This window comes from Nylanderia fulva, unplaced genomic scaffold, assembly GCF_048542155.1.
Source record: "Nylanderia fulva isolate GAGA-0341 unplaced genomic scaffold, ASM4854215v1 Scaffold1077, whole genome shotgun sequence".
Classification (NCBI taxonomy): domain Eukaryota; kingdom Metazoa; phylum Arthropoda; class Insecta; order Hymenoptera; family Formicidae; genus Nylanderia; species Nylanderia fulva.
The window spans coordinates 1,039-15,209 of NW_028189277.1; the positions used below are offsets into that span (position 1 = coordinate 1,039).

A 14,171-nucleotide genomic window follows, 5' to 3' on the forward strand; every position below is an offset into this window, starting at 1 on the left:
TAATAATTTTATCTAATTATATTTATTTAATATATGATTTCCAGGATTTACGAATTATTAATTAAATTAAGTTGCAAAATGTTTCATAAAATAAAAAAAATATTTTATATATATATCTCTTCCCACTCTCTTTCGATAACTCGAATATCGCGATAAGTAATCAACCTAACTTGAGATTCATTATTATTTACTTACACGAATCTCAAATCGATTCTACAACGTCAGTAAGCGTGGTGCCGCCCATCATTGATCATAATCCGCGTGTTCGTGAAGTCATCGTAACCCATTTTGATCGTACATACTTGGCAAGTTATAAAAAAAATGTACTTCGCGGAATAAATTCTTTAAACCGATATCGAAGCTACGATACACACATCGTCAGAGATCGATATCTGCACAATCTCGGTGAGTGAACTCAATATGCATTTATCGTAGCAAAGTGCAATCAACGTGAAAAGTTAGCTAATTAAAAAATTCCTGCTTACGAGAAGGAGAGAAACAAAAGGGGAGGAAGGAAAAATACACACATATATATATTAATATTATATATATATATATATATATATATATTTATATAATATTTGATAATATCTTTAATGATTGAAAAGGTTTGCGATAAGAGACTAACGAGAGGTCGATAATAATTTCATAAATTTTAGATGATATAATAGCATCACACATTTTATCGCGATAAAATTAATTTTTAATAATTAAAAGACTATTAACATAAATGTACCGCTGACCTAACATGGACAAATTTAATATTTATTATATTGACTTCGTCACACATTTAATCGCCGAATAATTTCGAACGCGTGACGATATGCACATTAAATTATAATACGTGCGCGTGTTAGATCATTTGATGGATAAGCATTAAATATTCGCGGGAAAAATAATTGGAGTGCAATATTTATTTGCGAGATGTAATTGATGACAATCTGCTTCGCATTAGTTTGATATCGCGAACTACACCGGATTACGCATATTTGCCACCAAACACGTTCTCGAAGAGTGTAATTAATAATAGTTATTAAGAGAAATCCATTATATCAAACATTAAGTATGTACTTAACAAACAAGATTATTATCTGTGCTAAACTCTTACAAATATTCGCGATATCTACATGAATAACTTCTGTGTTAACCCTCTCTAAATAATTTTTATATAAAATTTATTATTTTTTCGGTTTAACACACGAAAGTAACTTATTATAGGAACATCGCACTTAAAATTGCTATATAAGTATTATTATTATTTTATATTTTATTATTACTAATTTCAAGAATAAATTCATATATCGAAAGACTTTAATTTGAATTGAGCTTATTTTTTTTTATTTTTTAAAGACAATTTTTTTATTTCTATTTTTAAAATATTATTTTTCTTTTTACATTTATAAGAATTCAATAAAAATATATTGTTTTGTTAATAAGACTCGTAAGGTTAAAACAAGTATTTTTTTTTTGTTTCTATTTGTATAGGATATTATTACTTTGTTTCCTAAAAGTTATAATGTGTATTTACAATTCTGATGGTCTAACCATTTTATTTTTTTCCTCAATTATTTTTTTACCAATAATATATGATAAATAATAAGAAATGCATTTGTAATAATAACATTTTAAAAGCATAATTTTACTCAAAATAAAAGAATGATTCACATTATCTTTCACATCTATATTTACATACACGTGCGCTTAATTAGAATATAAGTATATATATATATATATATATATATATATATATATATTAATAATTTACAAAATATTTAATAAATTATAATGAGGAGAAAGTCATGTTTTTAATAGAAAAACAATAAAAAAGATAGTCACAATTTTTACTTTCTATATTTAAGAATCTTATCTTTAAAAAATCTTGAGAATTTTAAGAATCTCTAATCTTTTTCTCAGATATGCATTTATACACATAGTAAGCTCTAAGTTGATATCGTATCATTTTAAAACACAAAATACAAACGCGCTGTCTCTCGATAAACTTCAAAGTCATAGTTTTCATTTTACTTATGTGCATAAGAATTCGTATCAACTTTCAAAAAAAAAAATAAAGTATATTATATATATATAAAATAAAAATCAATAAAGTATATTATATATATAAAACAAAAATCGATTTAAAATTAAATAATAAGTATTTCTTATAAATTCTCTGCAAATTTTTATATTCTTTTAAAAATGCTTGTGTTGTTAAGCAATTAGATTTTTTTAAATAAACAGTTAAATATTATTAACAATTAAATATATTAACAATTAAATAATTTAATTTCTTTTCGTGTTCTATGATAGTATTGGCATTTCATCGTTTTAAATTGTTAAAATGTAACCTTAAAATTAAAAAGAATGGAAATTATTTTTTTACGCAAATTTTTTACACAATGTTAAGGTAGTAGAATTTCATACAGTGTAATCTTATTATCTTGACTTCTTCAACAATGTAACGTCGATATGTCGATAACATAGACGATTATGTATGTACGTCATGACTACTTTAATACAACTGATAATGATAAAGATGGTTAAATACCACAAAGTAGCAATTTTTATCCAATTAAGATATATTTAAAGGAAATATTCCTCATAAAAACTTCTAGGAAAATTCATCAGTAATTATTTTAACATTCTTACAGTTATACAATATATGCATAAATGCATATCTGATAGAACTTTCTGAGGCACTTGATTTTGTTACGTTTTTTTAGTTTTTAATAAATAAATTATTATATAAACCATTAGATTATTAAATAAAACTTAACTATAATGCGAGTAATTAAAAATTTAAAACAAAATTATTATTAAAAATAATTATTTAAATTTCTTTAAAACGCGAATTTTTGAATATAATTTTTCCACAATTAAAATGTATTATATATAAATCAAAAAGTATAACAACTAGTGCTAGATAAAAAGGCCAACTTATCGAGCAATTATTAGAGTTGTTCTGTCAAATAAAATTTATTCCATGTATAAACTAAACATAAAACATTATGTGAAAGCTACAAACATTCTATACTCAAACTTAAGTTTAAACGAAAATTACAATTATTATAAAATAAACGTTTCAACCGCACGCGGTCTTTCTCAGTATTATATTACAGTAATTATTAAAAAATACAAAATTATACAAAAATTCCACATAATATCAAAAATTAATGTTAGTTCTTCAATAAGAGTCGAGAATTTATAAGCAATTAAAGCGTAGTGATAAATATAAGGCCAACTTATCGAGCTGAATATTCGAGATGTTCAGTCAACTACCATTTATTACATGTATAAATTATAAAACTACAGTCATTATATTAAAACTAACGCAAATTACAATCATTCTATAAACGTTTCGACCGCACGCGGTCTTCTTCAGTATAATTATTGAAATATAAATTCTTACAATTCACATAATATCGAAATTTAATTATAGTTATTCAGAATCAAGAGTTTTTGAGCAATTAACGCGTGTTTCAATCCGTCCTGTCCAACAATGTTCGCCTCGATATGATCCCTGATTTTGTTCAGATCTCGGATAGTTTCATCGTTAATATGCGAGAAATTAACCCGTTCCGTAGGCGCTGCGATTAATAAAAAATTACCGATCAACGTATGTCCAAATTATAATATGTATCCCCTACAATTGGTAGTATGCTTACCTATCATCGTTCTTCTTGACAATTTTGCTACTTATTAACAGTTATTAAGGATGACACATAACAAACCAACAATACAGAAAGACAGCTCATTTTAAACTCTACTTGATCGGAGAGCGTGCGTGTTTATATATGATCTAATATCTATGTTTAACTCGTTAATGTCCTATTTGTCCTATTATTATTTCTTGTTCGCTAATATATCCAAAATATCAAAATACGACTCGCTAAGTAACTCAGTATCTTTGTTTAAATTTAGTCCATTTTTTTGTTCCTTGATATGTAGCATCTCAGAAATGAGTCTTTTATAATAATTATTTTCGTTGTCCATGATCTTAACATTGTCCCAATTAAAAGTATGATGTTCATTTATTATGTGTTCAGAAATTACTGAATGTTTCGTTGAGTCCAATCTAATATTATTTTTATGTTCTTTCATTCGCGTCTGCAATTGCCTCTTTGTTTGGCCTACATAAGATGCATTACAATTATTGCAACTGATCTTATAAACCACATTCGAATTGCATGGATGTTTAGTTTTATCTTTCTGCGCTTTAATAATATTATCCAGTTTGTTGAGACATCTATACCCTACCATACAATTTTTATTTTTTACCGAGGAAACAATCATTTCTGAGATCCCATCTATATACGGAATGACAAAGAATTTTTTATTGACCGAGTCATTTCCTATACTTTTTGTTCTTTCTATGTTGGCCTGTCTCTCTATAATGCTCCCCTTAGATATGATGTGTTCTATCCGATGATTAATTTTGTTAAAAATCAGATCAAGAGGGTAACCATTGCTTCTGAGTATATTAATAATTAACTCCAAATTTTTATTAAAAAATAGTGGATGTGATAGCAATAGACATCTGTCTACAAGGTTATATATTATTCCAATTTTGTGGCATAATGGGTGGTTTGAATAAAATGATAACGTCCTTCCTGAGAAGGTTTCTTTTTGATACCAGTCTATATATATTTTGTTATTAATAATTTTAAGTGATAAATCTAAGAAATTCAAGCTATGGTTAACCTCTTGTTCGACCGTGAATTTAAGTCTTTCATGATAGTTGTTAAAATTATTCACAATCTGAGTCATATTAGTCATAGAGGTGGCCACTATTATGTCATCCACATAACGAAAATAAAACAAACATTCCAAATTCAACGCTTTGAGAACTGTATCCTCAAGATCTTGCATAACCAGGTCTGCAATAATTGGTGATAACGGTGACCCCATAGGGGTCCCAAACGTCTGTTTATAAATTATGTCATCAAATGTAAAATATGTAGAAGTCAATATGAATTTTATACCCCCCAAAAATTCGTTTTTCGGTATTTTAGTATTTATTCCAATGTAATCCCATCTATCGTTAATACCGTCAATCGCAAGATCCAGAGGAACGTTCGTAAACAAAGACACCACATCCAAGGAAAACATCCTATCATTCTCATCAATCTTTTTACCAGACAATATGCTGTACAAATCAAAACTATTATTAATATGACTTTTCGCTTTGGGTAGGCTAGTTCGTAAGGTGTTTTGTAAAAACGAAGCCAGCGAGTATAGAGCTGTATCAACCGATGAAACTATGATTCTAACTGGATAGTTTTCCTTATGGATTTTAGGTAATCCATACGCTTTTGGAAGGAGAGAATCACTACAACGTAATTTATAATATTCGTTTTTTGAAATATAATCTTCCTTAAGCCATCTCTTCAACAAATCATTCAAATCGTTCTCTATTTTTTTGCACGGATTTTTTTTAACAATAGTGTAAGTGTTGACATCTTTTAAAACGTTTTCCATTTTGTTAATATAATGAGATCTTTCCATTGCCACCGTAGCATTACCCTTGTCCGCGCGTGTGAATAGAACATTCGGATTGTCTTTACAAAATTTTATTAAATCTCTGTGTGCACCAAGTAATTTTTGTTGACTTACGTCATTTTTATCCTTCGTGTTCAGAAGTTGTGCAAATTTTGGAACCGCGATATTTCTGATCGTTGTGAGATTATTAATATTATTTCGTTTGCTATTACTCTCTATGTCCTTGATGAATTCATGTATCGCTGTTTTTTTACTAATATTCGGAAGACAGAATTTATCACCCATTTGCAACAGATTAGAAACGTTAGGCGGAATGTCTGTGTTGGAAAGATTAACAAACCATTTTTTATTAGTATTTTCCAAAGGGTTAATTGTATCATTGAGAAATTTATTGGCTTCTATGTGTATATTGATCTCCTTGGCATCATTAGTGATTGCCCTGAGAGAATTTTGTGATATTTTCGTCGGTTGTGAAGTTTCAAAATGTAAAGAACAATGTATATCTATAGGTTTGATGCTGTTGATATACTTATAGTGTTGTTAATTAAAGCGTGTTTCAATCCGTCATATCCAACAAATGTTCGCTTCGATATGATCTTTGGTTTTAATCAAATCTCGAAAAATTTTATCGTTAATACGCGAGAAATTAATACGTTTCGTAGGCGCTGCGATTAATAAAAAATTGACGATTAACGTATGTCAAAAATTAAAATATATATCCTTAACAATTAGCAATATGCTTACTTGACATTGTCCTTCTTGACAATTTTAACCACGTTTTTTTGAAAAAGTTATTGAAGATGACACAAGACAAGACCAACAATATAAAAAGTATAAGATTACATATATAATTACACTTGTAAATACATTTTGTAAATGGAAATTAGCTCATTTTAACTTCTCATTCGCGGCGTACATATTTTTGGAATAAAATAAATTCTTGTTTTCTCAAAAATAGTTTTATATAGTTTCTATATATAAAAAGTTTTATTAAAAATTATTAAATAAAAAAATTATTAATTTTATAATAATCAAGATCATTGCAAATAACATGTTGATTTCGCGAAACATAATTCACAAATGTTTTTATCTTATATTTGTGACTTTTGATCTGATTCGAGATACACGATCGTTAATCATAAAATACAAATGCCGGTCCATATCCACCGACAGATATAATTAATCATTACAATATCCACTTGAGCTATAAGATTTATTATCGTCGGATGATACGTAATCGACGATTTAACATTACGCATTAAAACGATTTGTAATAGATCTTGCAAAAAAAATAAGTGACGTTTTCATGCTAGACACGGTACTTCCCCGTTTTTTGACGGTCACAAAGTGACGTAAATCCCGGCAAAAATATAAAGTCACGTTTGCATGCACGGGATGTCGTAGACGATACAATATTCATGGATCACGTACGCGAAAGGACAACTTGTGTATATATATATATATATATATATATATATATATATATATATATATAGTCGTTAGATTAAATAAACGTATATGTGTGTATGTACAACAAGGGTCGTGCACAAATTGATTCTTGACTTACTCTTCAAGACGCCTCAAAGCAAGTAACCCAAAACTTAATTATTCGATGACGCAAACCGCTTGATCATCACTTACGTCACACTTAAATAATAACATCAACGTTCGTAAAATAACGGAGCAATCAAAGGTCTATACAACCGGTATATTTCGACTACCAGAGATTAAAGATGTGCGATTTTATTTTGTTAAAGAGCCAGAGAAATGTTTTTCTAAAATATCTTGAAAGATTTTAAACCAGAATATCAGCAAAAATGTTAATATTTTACATATTCATATATTTGAAAAATGATTATTAGCAATTTGCAATAAACAACCCGCACAACATACAGCACAAAATATTTTTTAAATCTTTTAAAAATATTTCTTAAAAGATAAAATAATTCTCGAACATATTTTTAAAATGTTTCTATGTCCGCTTTTTCATGTTTAAAAAATATTTTCAAAAATATTTTTGAATATATAGATTTTATCTAATATTTCAAAAATATGTATTAAATATTTAAGAAAATATTATCTGAGCAATAAAAAAGATACTTTTAAAAATATTTTTGTTTTTTAAAATATTCTAAAAAATGTTATCACAAAACATTTTTTAATCATTTTAAAATATTCCTAAAACTATTTTAAAGTGTTTTTATGCAATATTTTATAGAAATATTTAACATCCATAATATTTTGTGCTGTATGGGAATTGATCATTTTTAGATTTTTCTTTCTTCTCAATTATATACAATAATTTATGTATACATATATAATGTTATATTATTTATAGATAAGAGAAAAATTCACATTTATAAGTGATTATAATTTAGTAGTATTTATACTTTCATTGAATATGTTTCAATGATAAAATTAATTTTTTTATTAATTTTATATATCAATTTTCACCTATTTAATTAAATTTTATTTTAAACAGTTATATTTATCAGAGCTTTTTTTCGCAAAAAATAAAAAAAATCCAGTTTCCATACATACATAAAATCATATAATATTTATTATATTTCTTCTATTTGTTATATTAATATATTATATTTATCATATTAAATATATTAATAATAAATATATTAATATATTAATATAAATTTAACGTATAAGACGGGCAACAAGAGCCAAATCGCGGATGACAATGCGTTATCCTAACAAAACTAAATAATTTTTCGTTAGAAATAAATACCGGTGCACAAGGCACCAAATTTTTACTTGGACACGGCCAAGATTTTAAATATGAAATAATCTCATATTTTGAGATTTAATTTCAATACCCCTTTAACCCCCCTACGGAAAATAAATAAATGAATGCAATAGAAAAATATAGATCCGAAAATCGCTGAATCGGGAATCGATCCCGAGACCTTTCGCTTGCCGGGCGACTGCTCTTCCAGCTGAGCTATTCAGATCCTTTCGATTCTATACTTTTCTCTGTTATATATATTAATGTTGGTAAACAAACGCATTTTTTAAGGCAGCGTGTATCAAATATAAGAGTTTTAACAAGGCTCTGTAATATAAATATAAATTTAACGTATAAGACGGGCAACAAGAGCCAAATCGCGGATGACAATGCGTTATCCTATTTATATTAATATTTATATTTATATTTATATTTATATTTATTATATTTATATTACAGAGCCTTGTTAAAACTCTTATATTTAATATATTAATATATTAATATAAAGATGCAAAAAATATAATAAATATTCTAACTACAAAAGTACTTTAATATATTATACTTTAAAAAGTACAATATTAATATATATATATATATATAAATATATAATAAATGTAATATATATTTATTATATTATATTTTTAATAATTACTATAATTAATTATATTATATTAATATATTATATTTGTTATATGAATATATAATACTTTTTCCCTTAATACTAATTCTTAATGACACTCTACTATTCTCTCTTGAAAAAAACCTGTGATTCCCCATTCCATGAAGTATATGAGGAATGAATTTCGACTGATTAATTTTCGAGACATTTGCTTATCGATCTCAGTGATTCACCTCAGGATCCAGCTCCCACTAACGACCGGCGTGATAGCGCACGTGCATACGTCAGGTAGACGCACGAACATTCAACAAGGACAAGGAGGAGCACTGACTACAATCGAGCAACGGCTTCCTTTTATCAGTCAAGCCGAACCATTCGCCGCACAGACCGCATTTCCGTGTGAGAGCTCCGAGGAAAGAAATTCGAGTTTTCCTCTCTCTCGTCCACACAGTGTACAATATACCATAATAACGCTGGAAAACCCCAAGTGCTTGAACTCATCGCGGGTGGCTCTGGTACGCGAGTCGCGAAAAAGGGGTGAACTTTGGAGCGATAGTGCATTCGCGAAGGAATCGTTGCTCCGATTCTTATTGCCGTCGTCGTCGGCGAATTTCGAATTCTTCAGAACGAAGTCTCCATCGGTGAAAATCGACACGCTGGCGCAGATTCAATGTGAACTTTCTACGTAAGTACATTGATACGGCGATATCTGGATAAGCTCCTCTTTTTATCAGCAATTGATGTAATTTTGTAAGTCATTAGATATACTCAGAAGTATCACGAGAGTCGGATAAATGACGATACGGCTGAGATTTGTACGTTTATTCCAAAGAGATTACAAATTATGTTGTAATTTATTTCGTGCGCTAAAAGAGTGTCTAAATCCCAACGAAATTTAACATTTTTTTCTGCATTTAAAAATTTAGAAAAGAATTAGATTTTGTATACGTTTCAAGTAGAAATAAAGTAGACAAATTTGTGTAATTTAATTATATGTATACATATATATATATATTTAATTAATTAAAAATATTGTATATATATTGGAACTTCTCTTAATAGAGTGCTTAGCCTAATTATTATTTAATACATTTATTTGTGATCATCAAAATTTTGAAATAATTTGATAAAATAAAGAACTATATTTGCGGATTTCAAGACTTGTGTCAAAAATATGTGTACCAATTAAATGATTATCTGCTACGATATCATATTGATGATATTTTTAATACGTGCATTACTTTGAGCAAAGTCTAAAGTAGAAGTATTTTTTTCATATTCTGTTTTTAAGTGCGATTTGCTCATAAGAAGATTACAGGAGATCATATGACTATATATCGTATATTGAAGAAAATAATAATACAATAATGTATCAAAAATATATTGAAAATATATAATATTAAAGACCCTAGAATTATATTATAAACTTTGAAACACATACTAAAAGAACTAAAAAAATAAAAATGTACGAATAATTAACATATCAATAGTCTTTTATATTTAATACATTTTTATATATTTTTATATTTTATAATATATATTTTGCAAGTGAATATATATTAATTATTACCAAAAAATCATATCTGTTCTTCTTTCAATATAAATATCTTTAAATCGAATCTATATTATATTGTATTAATAACAGCGTTATGTAATATGTTAAAAAACAAGAGGATATTATTATCAGAATATGAAGATTTTGAAGGAAATTGAAAGATAAAGAAAAAATTAATTATAATATAAATATCTTGATTATAATACACATTATAATTAAGATAAGATAAATAATAAAATAAGTAATTTGTATAAAACGTTTTCCAAAGAATTTGAGTCTAATGATATAAATTTTATTCAAAATAATATTTTAACTAATAGAAAATCTACAAATTTTATATATATAATTGTTTTTGTTCTAATTTTAATTACTCGAAAATATTATTTATTTAATAATAAATATTACTTATATTATTGACGAGTAAAATACTAAAGAATATAAAAAATAATTATTTTTGTTCGGAAAATTATTATATCGTGTATTAAAAAAATACGATCCAAATCCCTAAAATTATAAATATATATATTAGAATAAATAATAGCAATCTATTAAAATAATCGATTAATTTTTTATTTATGAAATCAATTATAAGATCTTAGAATTACATTTCATAGATTATATTATAATATATATAATTATATAATATTAACTATATATATTACTACTATAATATACATAGTTAACTGCTACTATAATATATAACTATAATATATATAATTAACTATATATTATAGTAATGCATATACAGTTAACTATATATATTCGTTATTATTTACTATTAATTATGCTTATGAATCAATTTTAGTTAACAATTGTCTATAAATATAACGAATCTATAAATTATAAATTATGCACGTGGCTTATTTCGCTCTCTATCGAAAAGTGCTGAATTCCTATTTTTGGCAGATCAAAAACCGCAAAACTTTCTCAGGCAAAAGATATGTGTATATCCCTTCTCGCACACCCACGCGTAATTCAATTCACGCGACACGTGCGATCAGATTATCGCGACACGACAGAGCTATAGTTGCCTCTATCAATCCTGCTGATTTTGCATATTGTATTACATATATATGAAGCGTCAAGTCCGCGAGTCAGAGTAATGGCTTGTCTAGTCATGATTATTTTAATCATCCAATATATAATTGTATCAAATATATCTAGTTAAAAATTTATAAAATATATTTAATTTATAAAATATATATTTAATTTCATTTATAAAATATATTTAGCTAAATAAAATTTTTTATTGTTTAAATCCTAATTTAATTTAACCTACTTATTGTTAAATTGAAAGAGAAAAAAAGTATTTCAATCAATATTTTATAAAACTAAAAAAGATTTTCTTTAAAAAAATATTTATATTTATTATTTATTTTTAAAAAATATTTCTTTATTAAAAATAAAGAAATATTTTCTTAAAAAATTACATATATTGTTTGGTATAAGTATGTTATATTTTCTAAATTATATCATTTATATGAAAAATATTTTTCTTTCTATTTAATAAAATATTTTTTAAGAAAAAATAAATATTCAAAAAGTAATATTTAAAAAGTATAAAAGTATTTAAAGTGTATATATAAAATAATAATTAAATATATTTATACGCAACCATTATAAGTATTAATAAAAAATACATCAAAAAGTTCTGAAACATTTTTTTCTATGGTGCTTAAAAAAATATGAAAACTATTATTAAGTAAGTTTATATTATATTATAATTATTATAAAATTATTTCAAAATTGAAGAAGATATTTTTATATATGAAAATTACTATATTTTATTATTCCCATCAAGTCATATAGTTTCTTCAATGATCATGTAGTGTATTTTTCTCGTATTCATCTTCTATACAAATAAATATAAAGTTTAATGCAAAATGTAACTAATTAAAATTATAAATATATTTGTTTCTATCAGTTTAATTACCAATGTAATTGCTACACAAGAGAATTCGGAATAATAATTTTTAGAACGGATAAATCAAAAAGTGTTCTTTTGTTCTTTTATTTAAATAGCAAAATATAATATTAATATGTTTAGATACAAACATATCTGATTTTACAAAATTATATCATAATTTTCAGACATCTGATCATATATAGTAATTATATATTATTTTGTTTTATAGTATATTAATATTTTTTAAATATATATAAATGAATAGTTCAATTAAGAAATTTTTAATTTTATGTAAATAAATAAGTTATTAGGACTCATCAAATAAATAGTTTTGTATAATAGACTTAAAAGTTTTTTTATTAGATATTTTTTTAGCATATATAGTATATACAAACTGTTAATTAAAATTTTGCAGAGTAAGAGTTTTAAGGTAGAAACTTGTCACTGATATCTTATCAGTAAAATAGTAACAATTTTTGCTACTATTTTTATGGGCGACTTACGACGAAAAACACAATTTAAAATATTAGCCATTAGTTTACAATCGCTTGTAAGAAGATATTCTTTAGAAGGCGATTTTGTTCGATAAATAATAAATTATGTTTGGCGCCAGCAAATTTAACAATTACAATTATCAAACTATTGCTCTTATAAGATTTTGTAAGTTCTATGTGATAAATGTGAACAAAATTCTAACGTTTTAGATTTCTACTTTTGAGCCGGATTGAAACATTTCAAAATTATCCGATATTTTATTGAACTCTAATTTGCATGTAAATAACGTGAATTTTTATAATTAAGTAAATTTTTATTTTTTGGTTTTTCATATTTCTTATCTTCTTGATTTTTGTTAATAAGTTCAACGATTAATATTACATTTTAGTTACAAAATATAAATAATATTTATATATATTACAATATTTATATATATTACTTATAATATTTATATATATTTATATTATTTATATTATTTATAATATTTATATATATTACAATATATATATATATATATATATATATATATATATATTACAATAATCTAGTATTGGTCGTTTTTTTCACGAATTTAATAAGTTGTTTAATTTAATTCTTACTGGTGACTAATCAATTAATAAAGACATCAAAATATTACAATAACTTCGATAGTTATAATAAACTCATTATGCTGAAGATTCTAAAATCGCTAATATACATATCGTCAAGATAAAATACGCAAGTTACTTGTTTGCTTCATAATAGCAACAAACAGTTTTGTAATTTGTTTCTAAATAAATTATCATATTTTTTCAATTTTTACAGATCAAAGTTTGCGGAAATCGGCAGATCCGACGTGAAGTTGTCGCAAGTCGATCCTAAGGAAGATAACGACATACCTTAGCGAATTCGGTATGCATATATACATATATTAATCTTTATTAATGTGACATAATAAACATTAAAAATTTATACATTTTACAAAAAATTTTTACGAAATTCTTAATTTTATCTAAACTATTTAATCACAATTAATTAATGAAAGGCTCGTATAATTTAACAAAATTAAACAAATCATATATAGTAGGCCAACTGAACGAGCAAATAAATAAGGTGTAAAAATTTTTATTAATAGTTAAATAATTAAATTAACATTCTGTTACAGAATCGATATAAATTGTAAACGTTTCGACTGCACTACAGTCTTTATCAATACATAAAAGTTAAATATTAAAATACAAAGTTAAATGTTAAAAATACAAAGTTAGTTAAATATTAAAATATAAAATTGAAACGAATCTTCGCTGTTGACCAATAGATATGCAAGGCGATTGGTCTGAGATGCCGAGTTATGCGACATTTGAGCATGCTACGGATATAATAC

At 25.4% G+C, this 14,171-nt stretch overlaps 1 protein-coding gene across 1 annotated transcript; it reads left to right on the forward strand.

Annotated features, from left to right (window-relative positions):
• Positions 1–225: 225 nt before the first annotated feature.
• LOC146725026 (uncharacterized) lies at positions 226–13,811 on the forward strand (the record flags this gene model as incomplete). The annotated part of the gene is made up of 3 exons (XM_085485299.1): positions 226–405; positions 9,078–9,537; positions 13,613–13,811. Coding segments are annotated over 3 exons (719 nt in total), but the record flags the coding sequence as incomplete, so codon positions are not given.
• Positions 13,812–14,171: the final 360 nt, after the last annotated feature.